This window comes from Cheilinus undulatus, linkage group 1 (assembly GCF_018320785.1).
Source record: "Cheilinus undulatus linkage group 1, ASM1832078v1, whole genome shotgun sequence".
In the NCBI taxonomy this organism is placed as follows: domain Eukaryota; kingdom Metazoa; phylum Chordata; class Actinopteri; order Labriformes; family Labridae; genus Cheilinus; species Cheilinus undulatus.
The window spans coordinates 8,198,423-8,218,277 of NC_054865.1; the positions used below are offsets into that span (position 1 = coordinate 8,198,423).

The following is a 19,855-nucleotide window of genomic DNA, read 5'->3' on the forward strand; positions in this document are numbered from 1 at the left end:
TCAAGAAAAAATGAGAAACAAAGTGATTGAAATCTACCATTCTGGAAAAGGTTATAAAAAGCCATTTCCAAGGCTTAAGGAGTCCAGTGAACCACAGTCAGAGCCATTATCCACACACGGAGAAAACTGGGAACAGCGGCGAACCTTCCCAGGAGTGATCGGCCAACCAACATGACTCCAAGAATGCAATAACGACTCATCCAGGAGGTCACAGAAGAACCCAGAACCACATCCAAAGACCTGCAGGCCTCATTGGCCTCAGTTAAGGTCAGAGTTCATGACTCAGCCATCAGAAAGAAACTGGGCAAAAATGGCATCATGGGAGAGTTCCAAGACCAAAACCACTGCTGACATAAAAGAACACAAAGGCTTTTCTCACATTTGCCTAAAACATCTTGATGATCCCCAAGATGTTTGGAGAAATATTCTGTGGACTGATGAGACAAAAGATGAATCTTTTGGAAGGTGTGCAGCCCGTTACATCTGGAGTAAAAATAACACAGCATTTGATAAAAAGAACAGCATGCCAACAGAAAATATGGTAGTGGCAGTGTGATGATCTAGGGTTGCTGTGCTGCTTCAGGACCTGGACCACTTGCTGTGATTGATGGAACAATGAATTCTGCTGTCTACCAGAAAATCCTGAAGTCCGGCCATCAGTTTGTGTCCTCAAGCTCAAGCGCTCTTAGGTTATGGAGAAGGACAACGACCCGAAATACACCTACAAGTCCACCTCTGAAAGGTTTGAAAAAAAAAAAAAAAAAAAAAAAAAAAAAGGTTTTGGAGTGGCCCAGTCAGGGTCCAGACTGAAATCCAATTGAGATGCTGTGGTGTGACCTTAAACAGGCAGTTTATGCTGGAAAACCCTCCAATGTGGCTGAGTTAAAACAATTCTGTGAAAAAGAGTGGGCCAAAATTCCTCCACAGCGATGAGAAAGAATCATCACCAGATATCACAAACGCTCGATATCAGTTTTTGCTGCCAAGGGTGGAACAACCAGTTATTAGGGTCAGAGAGGAATTACTTTTTCACACAAGGCCAGATAGGTTTAGATTTTTTCCATAAATGTGCAAAAAGTCAGGGATCAGTAAGGGGGCACTTTATATGCTTCAATAAGCAGTTGAACAGGTGTACCTAATAAAGTGATCAGTATCACAGATGGGTTACTTTAAATGCTTATCCTTTGTGTCATACCTCCAGACAACATCTAACAGAAGTTTGAACACTTGGACCAGACTGAACAAGATAAAAGCATTTGTAATGTCCCTTTTTTTGGTCACAGAAATGTGTGATTATTTTCATTATCAGTGTAAATTTCTCTGTGACTTCATGTGGCTGTTTGTGAATTTGATTATTTTTCTAATGAGGTACATTTGCATATAAAGGGGCCAATTTTTCGCTATATTTCTGCATAATGGCTCATTTAAATACTTGCACATGCAGCTCAGTTAGGGGTTCATTTAAATATTCACATGTGTTTTGGGAACAAGATGTTTAGGAAATGCAAACACTGCAAACCGTGGATATTGTTAACAGCCTGTTACAATTAAAAGGGAAGTTGTAATGAAGTTGCAAGTAAATCAAATCATCAGATTTCCTCAAAAAGAGTAAGTGCATCACTATTCTACGATTCAACATACCAGAAAAGGTTTTTCATGGTCCACAAAAAGGTCAAGAATCATCCATTTTCAGCTAAAACACACTGTCCCACCACTCTATAAAGTGAGTCCTGCACCATTCATCTGTCTGTTAGCAGCTAATGCTAACAGCTGAAGCTCCTCGGCCTGTGGTTCCTCTAATGAGACTCTCCATTAGCGGCAGCACTGGCCTCAGGTGTAAATGCCAGGTTTGACATCTGGTTTGCAGGCGTGGTGCTGCTGTAAGGTGCTGATCTCTGAAGAAGTGGCGTAAATGTCAGGCTGCTTGTCTCAGCAGGAATCTCACACACAGTGATGGGAAGCTTGTACGAGGCCGGACTCACATTAGAGAGGTAGAAAAAGGAGGGAGGTGTGTTGTGAAGACAGTGAGGAGTTAATGATGTGACGGCAGAGGGCTGCAGAGAGCTCTGACAGACATCAGCAGCAAAAGGAGGTTTAAAAAAAAAAAAAAAAAAAAAAACCTGCAGGATTTATTTTTGCTCCGTCTCCATTTTGTCAATTAGAGAGAGTGTGCAGGACTGTGACGTCTTTCTCCTTTGGATTTTCAGCCCATGACGTTTGACTTCCTGGAAGATGCATTTAATGGCTGCTATTTGTGTAGCGCTTTTATCCACAGTGCTTTACAATTCGCCCCTTATTCACTTTCTACCATAAACAAACAGAGGGCTGACGTACCAGCAACCAACCCTAACCTGAGCTATGTTATACATGAGGATGAGCTTTCTGTTAAGGCTGCACAATAAATCCCATTTTGTCCTTTTGCACATTAAGACTAACACCAAAATGTCTGAATTCAATACAATGAACAGAAAACAACATCTAATATAGTGAGGAAATGCTTTCTCACTAAGCATGTGCACATTTTACCTATGGATGCAAGATGTGAATTTTTGCTGATATCTCATATGTCAGTATTTTCAAACTAAATTTAGTCAATACTGAAATTGAAACCGATATTGAAATGTAGGTCAGACCTACAATTTTACTCCTTTAAATGCACAATTTAAAGTTTGAGGATGAAAGAATTAATAATATCATCCTTAAAACCAACTTTAACCTCCTGAAACCTGAGCTTTTGTGTGGAATGCATTTTTATTTTCTCCCACTAATATGGGATAATTTGGACCTCATAAGTTTAAAAGCTCAGCCTTTAACTGCGAAAAGTTCTGTCCCATAAAAAAAATATAAAATAACCCTCTAAATTTTCTATGAAAACCTAAATTTTAATGGAAAAATTCCCCCAAATTCTATTGACATTCTGAAAAAAATTCTTAAAGAAAATTCAATTTCAATTCAATGAAAAATAGGGAAAAGTCCACCAAATATGCCAACAAATTCCATGAAAGTTTCATTAAATTCTAGAAATTTCAAAGGATACACCAATTCCCAATTCACAATCATATTCCTGAAATAAAAAATAAATGCCCCAGTTTCCATGAGCATACTTAAAAGTTTTGAATCAAAGTTTCCCCAAATTAGTTAAAATTACAAATACATTCCCTAAATTTGACAAAATGACTGAAAATTCAAAAACAAATCCACATTTTCCATGCAAATACTCAAAAATTTCAATGCAAAAACACATCTAATGAAGCTCTCAAAAATATATTAAAGTCACCCAAATTCTCCATGAAAATTCAGGAAAATTTCCAAGACTCCCAAAATTACAATGAAAGTTCCTGAAAATTTTATGGAATACTCTTTCTGTATTTTAATATGAATAACTTGAACTTCAATGGGAAGTAGAGACAATTTTCTGTGAATTCTAAAATCAGAAATTTCTATTATGCTGTCGGAAAGCCAGAATGTAATGTCCTCATATGTGCATGCAGGTTAAAGTGTAAGGAATGATGAATGAAGAAAAATACACCTGACATAGATCTGTCGCTTGAGCCTAAAATTCTTCTCACTTATTTGTTCTAACAACCAATATTTACAACTGATATAGGCTGATTTAAAGCCAGAAAATCAGTTGTTAATCTTGGCAGAAAATTTCAGATCTATCTATATAGCGATATCACACCAATAATATCATGCATCCCTAATTTCAACATGTTCAGAGGAAGGCTGAACATACTATTGATGCTTTTGCATCATCATAAAAGCATAAACAAATGACACACCTATTAAATTCTAAGTTCAAAGTCCTCTGATTGCCTAGGAGTTGGGTTTTCGGTGCTTTCTTTACTTAATCAAAGCGCTTTTACACAGCAGGTCTTGCCCACCCATTCACACCCTTTTGCTCCACATTCACACACAGTGGCAGAGGTTGCTATAAAGTAAAAGCTAATCCATACCTATTTACACACCACTGACGATGCAGTGAGAGCAAATCGGGGTTAAGTGTCTTGCAAGGGACACATCAACATGTGACTGCAGGAGCTGGGGACTGATTCCACAACCTTCTAATTGCGACCAACTTTACTGAGCTCCTGATTATGGCAATAAAGATTTCAAGATGCTACGCCACTTCGCCTTTTTAGGGCATCAAAGAGTTGCTCTTGGGTGCATCGGTACAGGAGGGCAGTCTAAAAAAAAATACCAGAGGAGGTTCCTACAAACCAATTCAACTGGGCAAAGCAAGAAGAAACGTTCACAGGCAAAGAAGATGGCAAAAACAGTATTAAGACATGGGTGGCCAAACAAAGGGTGCTGACAAGTGCAAAAAGGTGAAGAAAAACAGTAGCAAATATTTCAGTTTATGACAGCCGTCAGTGCTACTGACATGACCATTTCATTCTCACCCCTGTTTTATAACCCCACCAACATCAGCAGTTTGGATCAGACCCGGTTCAGGGTAATGGGACAGCTTTGAGAAGGAAACATGCATTATGGATGAGCATCGAGAGAATTTCCATATGTCAGGGCATTGTTTTTATAAGTGAGTTAACCGCTTCACCTGTAAAAAAAGGAGAATGACTGCTGGCATGATGTGATCTCTACAGCAGTGCCTGGACGGGATTACAGACAAGGAAAAAACGCAAAAACATCCCAGCCGTGTGGACAAGGCCAAAGACAAAGGCAGGTACCTGGCCCAGTTATCAATCAAGCAGGTGGTGCCATTTATGCCACTAATTAGTTAAGACCAAAGTGAAGAATTTAAATTGAACTTGGTGTGAAGCATCTCCTCTGCCATTTTTTTCAGTCTTTATCATAATTTCTCATATATTTTATCAGAAGTGTGTTCAGAAATCAACACTGATTTTAAGGTAAAGTCTCAGTAGCTGGGTTTCCATTACCCTCGGAAATGCGCAAAATCTAAATAGCACAATAAAAAAACTGGTAATGGAAACACCTGAATTTCGAAAAACTTCTAAAATATCGCTAAAAAGTTTTTACGCTTTCATGAGGAGATTTTTCAGACGTTTCGATTTTGAAATATATCGCAAAAATGCAATGGAAACAATTTTTTCGCAATTCCACGTCACAGGATGTGACGTACCTAGTCACATGACCAGTTCACTCCGAGAAAACATGGCGCGATACGTGTGGACAGAAGAGGAGACTGAGACTTTTCTTAGCATCATACTTGAGAAAAATATTACTGCCATGTTAGACAGTAAACAGCAGAGGAATGCGGAGTGTTATAAGGAGATAGAAAGGGAAATGAGGGAGAAAGGGTTTGACAAGCCGTGGCAAATTCTCCGCAGCAAGTGGAAAACTCTAAAGCGACGCTACCTAGCAGAACAACGCCTGTTGTGCAAAAGTGGAGCGGGGGGGAAGGCAAAGATTATGTTTAAATACTTCGATGCCATGAACAGAATTTTGGGTCATCGCCCCATCGAGCAAGCAATGTCCTCAACAATCAACAGTATGGGTAAGCCCCAGCTATTTGGTTTACATTTTGTCTGATGAAGTTAGCAAACGTGCTAACTGAAATGAAGCATTAGCATAATGCTAGGTTCACTTGCAGTAGACCTGTAATCAGAGGTATTGCCATACCCTTATAAGTATGTGTAATTTTAACATGTATGTTGTATTTTATGACAATGGGAACATGTCAGGTACATGTTACTGTGAAAAGTTATCTAATTGAAGTTGCTTTAAAAACACACAACCAGCTATATACTTTTTTTTTTTTTTTTTTTAGTTTCTAAGACTTTTGCATATTACTGGCTATATGTTTCTTCATATATTACATTTTATGCCCTCTTCCTGTTACTATAGGATCATTTGATGTCTTGCCCATGTCGCCCCATGGCCCTGATGAATCCCTTGATGTGCCAGAAGAGGGAGAGTCATCTCAGCCTCCAGCCCCACCTCAAGAAACATGGAACATGGAAAAACAGGATCAGGCCACCCTCACTACAATTTCTGATATGCTCAGCTGAGCAATTCAGTGTTTTGAGAGAGCAACAGAGGTGGCAGAGCGCCATGCTCGTGCTCTAGAAATGATTGCTGAAGCACGGCTCCCTTTCCCCCAGCAAACACCTCCAGCATATAATCCCTACTACCAAGAACAGCAGCCTGTTGTGTACAACCATCCACCACCTCAATCATATCACCAGCAGCAGCCTCCTCCTACCACTTCCCAAGACAATTCCTACTCTTACAGAACATACCAGAGTTTGTAGGACATTACAACTACATTCACACTAAGTTTACACATTGCCAGGTTCATCACTTTAATAGCATGTTCTTTATCTGTTTACATCTGACAGTTAATTGCACAAAGTTCATAGTTCACTAAGTTAATCCAAAGAAGTGAATTCTTACAAACTATATAAGTAAAAAAAGCCTTCTTTTTGACCCGTTTGTGTTTTCCTACTCAACAGTTTCAACTGCCGTCACTTTATACAAAAAGCCTCAAATTTTGGCTGTTGTCTTGTTTATTTTGTGTATAATGGCAACTTATACAAAGGCAAAGGCACTTTTTGAAGTCGGACAACAAAAAATATTTTGTTCAAAGAATTGTGAAACCTAAGCTTTAAAAAATGAAGCTGTTGCTGTAGAGCTCATTTTTTCCTGTAAGATGGCAGCTTATGTATGGAGACATATTTGTTTTATCTTTGTAAAGCACTTTTATAAGACAGAAAAATATTTTGTTAAAGCTGTGTGAAAGCACACATTAAACTTGAAACAATAAACCATTGTTTTGTGTGCATGTGTTACTGTATTAACTATGTACACTCATGAGAGTGGGGTAAAGCTCAACTTTGCTTCTGATCAGTCATTTTACATTGTTTGCTTGTGTGGGGAAACTAATCAGCTGTGACCAAATGCTGGACAAGAGCATCTCTAATCACAAGGGCTCCAGTGTCCGGTTGGTCCTGATGATGTCCCTGGGGCTGTTGCATAAGGGGCACTGCAGGACCTAATGTTGGAGATGGTAGCTGTTGTCTTTTCTCCTCACATATATTATGAGGAACACAACATGCAGCCACCACCACAGGCATGAAATTGTAGTCTTTATCAGACTGTTTAGCCAAGACACGCCATCTTGCCTTCAGGTGTCCAAAAGCGTGTTCAACTTTAACACGGATGCCACTTAAATGTTCATTGAAAGTCTCCTGGTGCAGTCAAGTTGAAACCAGAGAAGCCCTTCATGACCTAGGGTAATAGTGGGTAGGCAGGGTCACCTGCAAGGAATAGAGGCACTTGAACTCCTCCTACGCCCTTTGTTGCATGGGGGTGTTTGCCTGGATATCTGAAAACAGTACAAACATGTTTGTCGTTTGGTGTGGTCCACTCTGAAAACTCAAATCACAACATAAGCCAAAAACAAGTTTGTAGCGGGTTTGTAGAGGGCAATAACCACTCACTTTTGAGTAGGCACCGGCTCCCGAGGGCAGAACAAGTCTGGTGCAACAAGAGGCTCAACAGCATTGCACAGCTCACTGAATGTGGCCCGGGTCATTCTGAAATGTCGAATCCACAGTTCGTCTGTAAATTCCTCGTTCACGATCTGCTCCCAGAAATCCTTTATACGTGGCCTTTGCCATACATATGGACTTTGCCTCTGAACTATCGTCCGTTGTCTTCGTCTCTTGTTCAAAACTGTCAAGGCAATCACCGTAGATGTAATCATAACAGTGCCAACACACAGCATGTTTTGGGCGTCCATCTTCCCACAGCGGAGTCTCGCGGGATGAGATTTCACGAGAGTTAGGAGGCTCCTGCCCAAAACAACTTTAATGGAAACACGTTCAAAGCGCAATTGTACTTTGTCGAAATTTTAGAAATATCGCTTTTATTTTGCGAAAAAATGTAATGGAAACCCAGCTTATGTCTTACTCCTGTTTAGCATGATGTGCACTCTTCTGTCTGTAACAAGCTGCTGCTCCAGAAACTAAAATAATAAACAGATCTGTTTTTACCTTTGACAGCTCTGTGGTCAGGGTTTCCTTGGTTTATGATCATTTATATCACAATTACATTCATCTGAAGGTTTTAGTTTGAATTATTTGTTTCCACCTGATGGATAGGTCACACGGAGAAAAGTAAACATGGATCTTTCATTTCATACCTGACCACAAGTAAACATAAGGTCTAGTGTTATTGGGCACTAGAGCCCAGTTCAGCCAATAGAGGAGCTGCAGGAGTTGTAAATAAACTGTACTAGAGAGGGAGTAAAAAAAAAAAAAAAAAAAAACTGTATTTATATGGAAATGTTTTTGGCGGTTTCCTTTAAAGGGTCTCGGTGTAACAATGAACAAGGGAAATGTAAATGTGTCCTGTGTTGTGAACAGGAGAGACATTCATATGCAAAACCTCAAAGAAAACATCCAACACGACACAAAGTTCACGATAAAAGCTGCAAGAGAAGAAAAGAAAGAAAAGTAAACCGGCTGCTGCCTGAAAATGTCAAACAAAATGGGGTCTCCTGAAAGAACGTGGGGTGCAGGGTGGGGGTGAATATCATGTTTAAAACATGCAACTCACAAAACCCCGCCACTGATTCTATCTCTTTATTATTTATTTATTTTTATATTTTAGGAGGCTGATTAGACTTCATTGTGTGAGAACAACACAGCCATAACTCAGGCCCGTTGCTGCCTGTTGCCATGACGACAGGGCCTAAGCATCTTCCTAAAATAAGACCGTGGAGGGATAAGATTAGAGGGAGCTGCCGGGGCAACCCCTGAGACGGCTGGCATCGGAACAGAGCGAGGACGTCAGCAGACGGAGGAGAAACAGAGCTGCAGAGACGGAGGATGGTTTCACAGAGAGGAAACAGAAACATCTGCGCCTTCGTCTCCTTTATTTACAGCTAATTAGAAACACAACAGGATGATGATCTGAGGTTAAAAACAAACATTACACCGGTGTTTTGGACTGATACGACGCTAAAATTGTACCTATATCCTGCATGTACATATGAGGACAGTTCGTCAGATGTCTCCCAAATGTTATTCCTTGTGATTCCCCTCGTGCTTCTCCAGTGTTTTGGCCAATGGATGTTGCTTTTGTTGGACTTTGTTTAAGTAAGTTTTGTTTCTCCTGGATTTTTGTAAATTAAACTTTTGTTTCTTTACCCAGCATTTGGGTTCTCCTTTCGAGTTTCTCCTCAGAACGAACTGACCAAGAACAGAGACTTTCAGCTGTTTACTGCTTATTCCCGACTGATTTTTGTCACTCATCCTTTCTATAACTCTGCGGCTAGACCAGCAGACTTGCTCTGTCTGTGACCTCACATGCATAGCTTTTACAGCCCTTCCCACCCATTGAAAGGTGAAACTGAAGAAACGTGCCAAAGCATTAATGAAGTATTAACATTTCAGGTCTAATTATGACTTTTTAAAACTATTCTCTCCTCTGCACATTGTGTAAAACTCTCAGGTATTTCCAGCCTGTCAGACTGACTCTTATTTTCTGACCATCAAACCTATTTTTAGACTTTTACGTGCTGCTTTCACCAATTAACACTTTAGGATATCAAGCAAACAACAAATCAGCATCAGGCTCATCCCTCTGACCTTTGGGTGCCAATAATGTCTTCAACACCTTGAGCACTGGCTTTCATGTCATCTTGACAACATTCACGAGCTGTTACAGGGCGTAAGGATCAAACACAATCCTGACATCACACATACACGGAAATGTTGGTGTGACAACCAATTAGCTGAAGCCTTAACAGATCAGAAAGGTGTTTTTTCACTCATCAGTCATCAACAACCTGTTCAGTCACGCCAAACAGCAGCTAAAATAAACTGTTTGTCCTCCATTTCTGTGGGTTTGTGTTTGAAGAGTCCATTAAACCAGCAGTGGAAAGTTTCTATTGTTAATAGCACTTTACATGACAACGATCGAGTCTAGCTGCAGATTATACAGAAATGTTCTTACTGTTCCTAACGGGGTTGTTCCTGTGTGTATCTTTAACTTTTTAACTGTGTATATGACTGAGAAAGAAAGTGATAAAGGTTGAAAACTATGACAGAGACTAACCACTGTGTTCTTAGAGACTCAGGACTCCTCGGACCAGTAGCGACTGATCAATAAAGGGGGCTGGAGAACTTCTCCACCACTCTCCACAAGGAGAATGACAGACCTCCACCGAATGGTTCAGTGGCTCTGATTTGCTTTACTGTCACGACCCACCACAAACTTCTTAACAACAATCATGACCCTGTATGATTGTATTGCGGATGTAGTACCACAAATTACCAGTTGATCTTTGTCCCAACCCTCATCTATGGTCATGAACCTTGGGTGACGACCGAAAGTGTATGATCGTAGGTTCAAGCAATCAAAATAAGATTCCTCATTAGGGTGGCTGGGCTCAGCCTTAGAGATAGGGTGAGGGGCTTAGAAATCTGAAGGAATCTCGAAGTAGCCAGGAGCAAAAGGAGCCAGTTGAGGTGGTTCGGGCATCTGGTTAGGATGCCTCCTGGTTGCCTCCCTGTAGAGGTCTTCTGGGCACATCCAACTGGAAGGAGACCCTTGGGTAGACCCAGAACTTGCTGGAGGGATTATGTATCCAATGTGGCCTGGGAATGCCTTGGAATCCCGAAAGAGGAGCTGGAAAATGGTGCTAGGGAGAGAGATGGCTGGGATAACTTGCTTAGCTTGCTGCCAATGGATGGATGGATGGATGGATGGAAGGTGAAAAATCACCTAGATGACGACCAGCGTTGTCAACTTCTCTACAGTGTACAGCGGGAGGACGCCATTCTTGCTTGCCAGGGTTTGATGCTATGGATGTGAGGTCACATGACAGCTATGAACAGATGAAGCTTAGATGGGGTTGACAAGCCACCATCGCTGTTGTGTTTCTTGTTTTAACATTTTCACATCTGAATAAAAGCTAACAATGAACTGTGCATTTCTTTAAACATTCCTGCCAGTACAACTTTACTGTTGCCAACACTATAAAAAACCAGGATGGAGGGAACTTTGCACAGATTCACTGACTGCAGAGAGGACTGAAATTTTCTATTGATGTGGATCAGTAATAGTAGAATCATTCTGGCCCCTCTCAGACACAGACAATGTTAAACTGGACTGAACTGACATTAAAGATCTTAAAGTTTAAGTTTCCTTCATAAACATGAGAAACATTTGATTTCTCTGTGATGTAAATGACCCTCTCAGCTTCCCTTACTTGCATCACTTCTTTATGTTCCTGCTTCTCCAAGTGTAGAGTGAGGGAGAGTCATGAGGACGGAGGAGTCAGAGCTGCCAAATGAGCGACTCTCTGATTCAAAATGTCAGTCTGAGTGACGCCAAACTATGGAGGTGCGATGATTTCACGTCATAGCGCTTCTTCAAAGCAGCTGTGTAAAAACGCGTGGGCCCTCCAGAAGCCTCTCCGTCTCCTTGAGGTTAATGGAAGATGCTTTATGATGGCAGAGGGGGAACAATAAGCCGGTAATGAGAGGTGAGAAAAAGCAAGTGAGAGTAAATAAGTGTAATGAAAAGCAGCCATTGACTGAACATGAGTCAACCTCACACTAGACTGAGCATGTGACTCATGGCGTCGGATGTTTCTACATGCAGCTGTTTGTCTGTGTGGGAGGACGGAGGAGTGGTGACAGTAATAATAAAGGACAACAAAGAGCAGGAGCCTGTCCACTGTGTAACACCTGTGCTGTGTTTAGTGTGTGGGTGAAACGCCGACAGCACAATGGGAACGTAAAACTGCAACTGCATCACACTCTGGTCTTTTTGTTGCCCTTGTGAGAGAGGAAAAGAGTGAACACTTCTGTACAAGGTGTTCTGAAGGACAGAAGATAAAGAATATGCGAGTGCTTCCGTCCAGAGCATACAAGGCTCTCTATGGATGAACAGAGAAGTCAGTCTAACGAAAGAGAAGCTAGAACCCTTATTTATGAGGCAAAGTGAGGCAGAGATATAAGAGGGCATCTGGGGCCCTCCTCGAGGATATTTTGATGCTTAAATCCCAGCAGCCTGAGGAATATTTAGGCAATTTAAGGAAGGAATACAGTTATGTTAAAGGAAAATATAGTTATCAACTTCTAATTACAAAAAAACAGTTCTTCACACATGAAGCTCACATCCATCCATCCATCGTTTTCTATACCTCTTATCCCTTTGGGGGGGGGGGGGGGGGGGGGGGGTCATTGGGCGAAAGGCGGGGTACATCCTGGACTGGTTGCCAGTCAATCACAGTGCTCACACTCACACCTACGGCCAATTTAGAGCGATCAATAACGAGCATGTTTTTGGTGGTGTGAGGAAGCCAGAGTATCCGGAGAGGACCCACACATGCATGGGGAGAACATGCAAACTCCACACAGAAAGGCCGTGATCTGGAAGCGAACCAGGGACCTTCTTGCTGTGAGGCAACAGCGCTAACCCCTGTGCCATCGTGCAGCTCCCATTAGAGGATATTGGAAATTTAATTAATCTCATTTTTTTTTTCTAAACACAACATAATTAAAAAAAAAAGAAAAACACAAAAAACAAGTACATTGAAATGCTTCAATAATAGGTTAGGAATCGACTAGTAGAATGAATCATGATCAAATCGAATTGTGAGGTCCTAAAGATTTCCATCTCTACAAGTCACCCTCGTCAAAATGTGCCGATAAATAAATACTAACATTCTTTACTCCTATGCCTGCTGAGGGATTCTTATAGTAAAAGGATTGATGGGATAAATCTCTAAAGCAATGTCTCAAAACAATTTAAAGGTCACAATGAAAAAGGGTGGGAGATTGTTTTGATTATTTATGCTGGGACAACTAAATGATCTGCACATTCACAGTGAATTTTGGTTGATTTCAAAATATTCGAAAGGCACCAGTGACAATGCCAGAAGGCACCCCAGGATGCAAAGGCACTCAGGTTAAGAAAGGCTGGATTAGAGTTCAAATGTTTTTGTTGCAACATTGTTATTCTGCAGTTCAAATGATCTGGGAAGTTTGAGAATTTTTTTTTAAATAATCCCTTATCTAAAAGATATTGCTGCATTTCCTCTTTCTTTTTGCCACAAAAGAAGGAGAATCTCCAAAGCATGGGCACAGTTTCTGTTGCTCTTCCTTTCACTGGGAGGTAGCTGTATACTTATAAAATGTCAAAACTTGCAGGTGTGTCGTGTACATAGATCAGCTGGTTGGAGAGTCTACTCCCACATCCTGCAGCCTCACCTTGCAAAGCTGATGGATTGGCAATATTCCATGTCTGTCATTAGCTGGATCAGTTTTTCAAAGCTTAAAGCTTAAAGTTTGATCCCAATCAGCCAATCAGCATCATTTAAGAAGGGAAAGGTAGCAGCTACAGGCATGGTTTGTTTTAAGTCACTGCAGATATATCAGCAGTTTGATCAGAATTGGACAATATTTTTTCAACTAAAAGAAGAGGAAAAAACCCTCACTACACTTCCCTTGGTGGAACAGATGTGTTTGCTCTTCTTGGTTTTTGCACAAGTTTAATTTACCAACTGGCTCCACTGATATTGAATAATCCTGTGTCAACATGACATGAATGGTTGCATGTAAAGCTTGGGTTGGAAACAACACATGTAACAAGTCAAAAGAAGGTTTTCTCTGATGAAAATGTGTGAAGAGACCGAAATGTGTGTCTGTTCTTCATGTCAACAATGTTTGTGATTTTCTGGCACCTGCAGCTTATTTCCAGCACTCTTTTAGCCAGGTAAAAAGCCTGTGTCAGAGATGAGACACAGGCAGACACATCCATGAATCTGCATCAAAAAAGCATCTTACCTTCATGAGCACAGACTCGCTGAGCTTTTCTCTGTTGACGATCTTTATGGCGACTTTCTGACATGTGACACAGTGGATTCCCAGCTTCACCAGACCTGAGGGACAAACATGAAACAAAATTAATGTCAAAGCACTTCATCAAAGTCTGTCAGAATCCCACTGGGGGAAATGAGGAGAGTTTGAGAGTTTTCTGATGAGACAGAGGTCATCATGACAGCAGGAATGAATAAAGAAAGAGAAGTGGATCTGAATGAACGACATCACATTCAAGGTTAGCTGTCAGGGTCTGGGACATGAGTCAGTGCTAGAATCCAGAAATGATTCAGCTAATTTAAATACGCTCAACTATTACTGCTGGTAATTTATAAAAATGTACCTATACTTTCTTTAGTAGTTTCTGTGAGGTACTTTAAAGACACCTCTGTTGGACTCATATTTCCCTTTCCTTGAAAAAATATCACCAGAAAAAAGTAAAAGAATATTAGAGAGAGAGGTTGGAGTGAATGCCAGTGGTCATTAGGCTAAAGATGGGGTACATGCTGGACTGAATGACAGTCCAACAAAGGTCTGACACATAGAGACAACAAGCAGTCACTCTTATTTTTATTCAGATGAGGACAAAATTACTAGAACCCTTATAAAAAAATCATTTTTTAAAAAGTATTTCCCAAATGCTGTTAAGCAGAGCAAGGACTTTTAACACAGCCTTTGCAAATATCATAGTTTTACTTTGGTAAAATAAAGTCTCAGACTCGTCTTCGTAGGACTCCCAGTCCATTCTTCTTTGGCGAAGCTCTCAAGCTCCTCCAGATTCGATAGTCCTCTGGCATGGACCTTGGTTTTCAGCTCGCCCCACAGATTTTCAATGGGATTCAAGTCAGAACTTTGTGAAGGGCAATTAATAATGTTCACCATGGTCTTCTGAAGGTAGTTCTTCACCAGTAGCCACATGTTTTGGGTCAGGAAACAAAGTGACAACCCAGACCCAGTTTAACTGCTTACTGCTTGAAGTTTTCCTTGACAATCTTCACATATCCTTCTTTCTTCATGGTTCCTTCCACCTTTGCCAGATTCTTAGTCATCCATCCCCACAATGCAATACTTTCACTGCCGTGTTTCACTGTGAAGACGGTGTTTGTTGGCTTACACTCCTCTCCCTTCGTTCTACAAACATAAGCAATGTCTCTGTGTTCCAAGATCTCTAGCTTGGTCTCATCTGACCAAAGGACTTTCTTCCAGTATGCAGAATCCTTCTCCACGTTGTCCTTAGCAGACTCCAGTCTGGCTTGAAGGTGTCTCTTCTGCAGAAGTGGAGTTTTTCTTAGTCTGTTCGTGTGCAGGCCTCTACTGTTTGTCTTCTGCAGTTCCTGACCAGTTATTCTCTAGTGTCTTGGCAGTTGTTCTGGTGTCTTTAGACACATCTCTCACTAGTTTTCTTTCTAAATCAATGGAATCTTTCTCCTCCTACCTCTGCCAAGCTTGTTCTGGATTGTGTGGCTCTCTTTGAGTTTCTTGATGATCTTTCTCACTCAAGTTCTTAACTCTTTGGGTGCCCCAGTTTTGTCAAGAAAATATTCAATTGTGATATAAACATTTCAAAAGGCAGGAGCTTGAAAGTGGTTAGAGTTAAAGGCATACTGTAAATGAGAAAAATCTTCAGTATGACCCAAAGTTTGTGGTGGGAGTAAATTCACTCATCTAATTTGCATACTCTGACATCACCAGGCAGCCTCCACCACCACTGCTTCTCCCACCTCTGCCCCTGCCTCCACAGTGTTTTTCTTATTCCCGCTACCTCTGTCAATATTCATGTTTTGACCACCCCTGCGACCCCCACCCTGGCCACCGTGAGGAAAAGCATCGGCTTCGGTATGTGTTGCTGGTGGACTCTCATGGTGCACGGAGTCACTGTGGCTCCGACGCAGCGCTGGTCTCGGTCTCATCGGACGAGTGAACGTCATCATCACAGGGGTGAATATTCCACTATTCCTCCCAGCATTGTGAGTATTCTCGCTACAATTTGCCCTCTTTTACGCTCCGACTACAACCACTACTACCACTTCCTTGTCTCCTCAACTGGCGGTGCATCTTCAAACTCTCTCTCTCCAAAACACTGAATAGAAACACACCCACAAATGCTGCTGGGATTGAAGTTACTCATGTCTGCCATTTCCTAGTGTAAAGTAGTAACAACATTAGGCACCATATTTGCAGCTACAGCTTGTTTAATTCAGCAATGTTGCTTGTCGCAATTTTACGACTTTGGCGCTTAAAGGGTTAACACCTGGAAAAGTTGTAATAACTTTGTAGATCCTTTTTCTGATTTGTGAGCATCAATAACTCTTTTTCAAAAAAACTTCAGTTTTAAGTTGATTTTACATCTTTGTACGACAGCGGTTTGTTCTATGGCTCAACAAAAAGGTTAGTTCTTAAAGGGGGGCTAATAATTTTGATCCTGGTAATTATTAGTTTTGTGGAACAGTTTTGCTTCTGTGTGCAAAATTTAAATAATGTAAATGTCCAAAATGTTAATGTTAAAAATTCCTTGCTCTGTTGAACAGCCCTTGGGAAATACTCTAAAAAAATGAAATGAGTGCTTATAATTCCATCCTCATCTGTATCTATGGGTAGTTTAGAGTCACCAGTTAACCAAACAAGCATGTCTTTGCATGTTCTCCCTGGCCTCCTTCCATCCTACAAACTCCACATAGAAAACCCCCGTCCTGCCAGGATTCGAACCATGGACCGTCTTGCTGTGGGGCAACCACATTAACCACAAATAAATGAATATATATCAACACTGCCTAAGCCATCAGTGGGGGCACAGAGCACAAATATAAAGATAACTGCACAGAAAGCCAGATTATTTGTCTGATCTTTCTGTTTAATAATCTTCAAAAGGCTCCAACAGCACAGACAGGTTAAGTTCAGTGACTGAATCTGCTAAGGTGATAGCTACAACTCCTACCTGTCATCAACAAGGGCCATGCCCCCTTATTCTGCTTCACTTTAAGCTTACACAAGTACTGCTTTCAGTGATGGAAAAGTAGTTTGAGAGACACATATTTTGCCTGTAAGATGTTGGTTTCTGCAGAGTTGCTCTTTTTAATGTGAAGCTCTATTAGCTTTGACTCACTTTTGGACTGTCCCTCAAGTGGCAGCTGACAGAACTGCAGTTTTTAGCCCTTCTGAGTTGTTCATTCATCAGGCCTGGAGTTTGCTGCTTGATTTTCACACATGCAGCTGCTTTCCCTCCTCTGACTCTCCCTGCTGCATGTTGTTTGTCAGGTAACAGAGCATAAAACAGGCGCATAAAAAAAGCAATCAACCTGCCTCCTGAAACTCCTGAGTCTCTTTTTCATTGTGTACTTCTGAGAACTCGCCCGTAGTGACTCTCACACCATAACACAAATGTCAGCATGTAATACCTTTATCTTATTACGGCTACAATGGCTCCATCCATCTTTATCAAAGCCCTGACACCGGGGACTATATTTTACTTTGTACTGAAGGTCTGACGCTGCTTTAAAATGCCACTGCGCATATGCACCTCTTCATTACCCCACGCTGCATATATATTTCACAGGAGATGAGTGTTGTACTATTTGAAGGGTGATTTCCCCGCGGGGTGCCCCTGCAGAAACAAGCAGAGCTTTAAGCAGCAGGGGGGAACAATATGGCTGTCTGGGGGCTCTTTTATGTCCCCAGTTAGAAATGAAATGTCTTTCTGGGCGACATTCAGCAGCTTTCATTGATCTTGTTGTCAGAGCAGATCAGGGATGGAAACAACTGCTGAAAACAACACAGGCCTGTGCTCTGATCTGAGTGGAGGGGTGTGATGTGAAAGAGTAATAGATGCCAACACTAATTCATCCCTGCAAGCCATGAGTGAAGGAGAATCAACTTCTGAGAAAAGAGACACAAAGAGCACAACAAGACTGCAGCATCACACAAAGCATTTCTGCATCAGTTATGATTGATGCTCCCTGTCTACCTATGAGCCTGCACACAGTTATGAAGACAGCATACAGCTGGTCAGGATCACCCTTGTAGCACTGCTAGTCCGTCAGCTAAGACAGGACTAGATTTTTACTGCACAGTCTGACATGGTGCATCACAAAGGGCAAAGAAGAAAAACTTGTGTAGTCAGGAAAAAAATTTAAATAGAACTAAGTGTTAGTTCAGGCAAGACACAGAGGTCATACACCCAGTTGCAATCAGCTGATGGCCAGCTGATCTCAGTACTATCTTGCAGCAAGCAATGCAACATGCATTATCATAAATATAGCTTTCCATACGGTGGTTTCTAACAAAGAACTCCCTGAAAAGTCAAAGCATGCTGCTTCTGTGACCATCTTTTAAACAGAGCCTTCTCTGCCAAGTAAAAATGTAAATCCATATGCCAATAAATGGTTAAATGTATGATGATGGTTCCTGACTGGAAAAAATAACAACAGCAACTGTTCATTTTATCACTGTTACATCCATGAATGTCAAGTCAGTCCTCAACAATACACTTTTTTCACCATTGTTCTGTGGATCCTTGAAACCCTGATATAGTCAGCAGTGGTGCAATGGATTACAAATCGTATGGTTTATATCAGAATACCGATTATTGTTTCTTTTACGTATTGAATAGTCTTTTGAACTGAAACAGTGAAAGAAGAAAAAAAATATATATAACTTTCTACTCCTCAGTTAGCCATGACTAGCCATGAGTGGTTTAAGAGTAGTAAAAGTAGTTGAGAGAATTGAATCAACCATCAGAAAGGCAGCTTTCAAAAGGTGAATACAAATGCAACTTTATTGCAGCCAACAGGACCTAAGCATTGAAGCAGCCAATAAGACTGCAGCTTTGAATCGAGGAAGGCAGCTTTCAAACAGCCAATAGGGATACAGCTTTAATTCAGCCAGGGACCCCAGCACTGAATAGGCCAATAGGAATGCAGCAATGAATTGGCCGATAGGACTGCAGCGTTGAATCAACCAACAGAAAAGTAGCTTTCAAATGGCCGATACAGCTTTATTCCAGCCAACATGATCTAAGCATTGAAGGGGCCAATAGGAATGCAGCATTGAAGCAGCCGATAAGACTGCAGTGTTGCATCAGCTAACAGGAAAGCAGCTTTAAAGCAGCCAATAGGAATGCAGCATTGTATCAGCCAATAGGACTGCAGTGTTTAATCAACTAATAGGAAAGCAGCTTTCAAGCAGCCAATATGAAGCAATTACATCTGCCAATAGGAACGCAACACTGATGTAACCATCAAATAATTGATTTAACCAATAGGTTTACAGCTTCTAAACAGACAATAGGAGGGCAATATTGAATTGACCTATGGCTAAGCCACGCCTCCTCCATTCACTCGGACAAAAATGAACATTCACTGACAGACGCTATTGCAGTTGTCACAGTAGGAGACATTTCACTGGAGGCCATTGATGATTTTTGGAGACAGAAAGATCCCATATCACCTAGAAGTCACCAAAAGGGTCTAAACTACGCATTGGAGGAATATATTAATCATTTTATTGTCGAGAAGGTCGATAAAAGCTTCAGTTACAAGCCAAAATTTACAGGTCCCAGTGCAAACGTGATAAACCGCATCTCGTTGCCATCACAATCTCAGATCACAAGATAGAGGATCAGCATCAAAGTGCCACTAAAGTTAAGGTTTTTGGCTTATAATATGACAAAAATATAACGGCCCTTTTACCATCTTTACCGAGAGTGTCTCTCCAGTAGTTTGGTGCTACAGTATTTACACTGAATCATTCAGCATAACGTTTGCCAACCTTTGTTATCTCGGCTTTTACAGATAAGTTCATGAAGCTAAGCTCCAGAAGTTAACGTTAGTTTAACTAGAGCGCTTTGGACAACGGCTAACAATGATGTACGATCACCAAAGTACAAAAACTAGAACAAAAAATGCCAATGAACTCCCAACAAACAACGTGACACAACGAACAACGCAGATAGGAGCTAACGTCAGGCTAACTTTAGCTAACGTTAGAGATGTTAAAGATATATTTCTTTCCAGCAAAGTCGCAATATGTTGCCTCAAATGTGA

General features: G+C 41.1%; 1 protein-coding gene across 1 annotated transcript in view; it reads right to left on the reverse strand.

Annotated features, from left to right (window-relative positions):
* LOC121511637 (serine/threonine-protein kinase BRSK2-like) overlaps nucleotides 1-14,735 on the reverse strand; it is a 117,638-nt gene extending 102,903 nt beyond the window's left edge. Inside the window, exons 1-2 of the mRNA XM_041790390.1 lie at nucleotides 14,537-14,735; nucleotides 13,785-13,879 (exon numbers count right to left, since the gene is read on the reverse strand). Coding sequence (XP_041646324.1) covers nucleotides 13,785-13,879; nucleotides 14,537-14,735 — 294 coding nt within the window. The remainder of the gene's footprint in view (nucleotides 1-13,784; nucleotides 13,880-14,536) is intronic.
* Nucleotides 14,736-19,855: the final 5,120 nt, after the last annotated feature.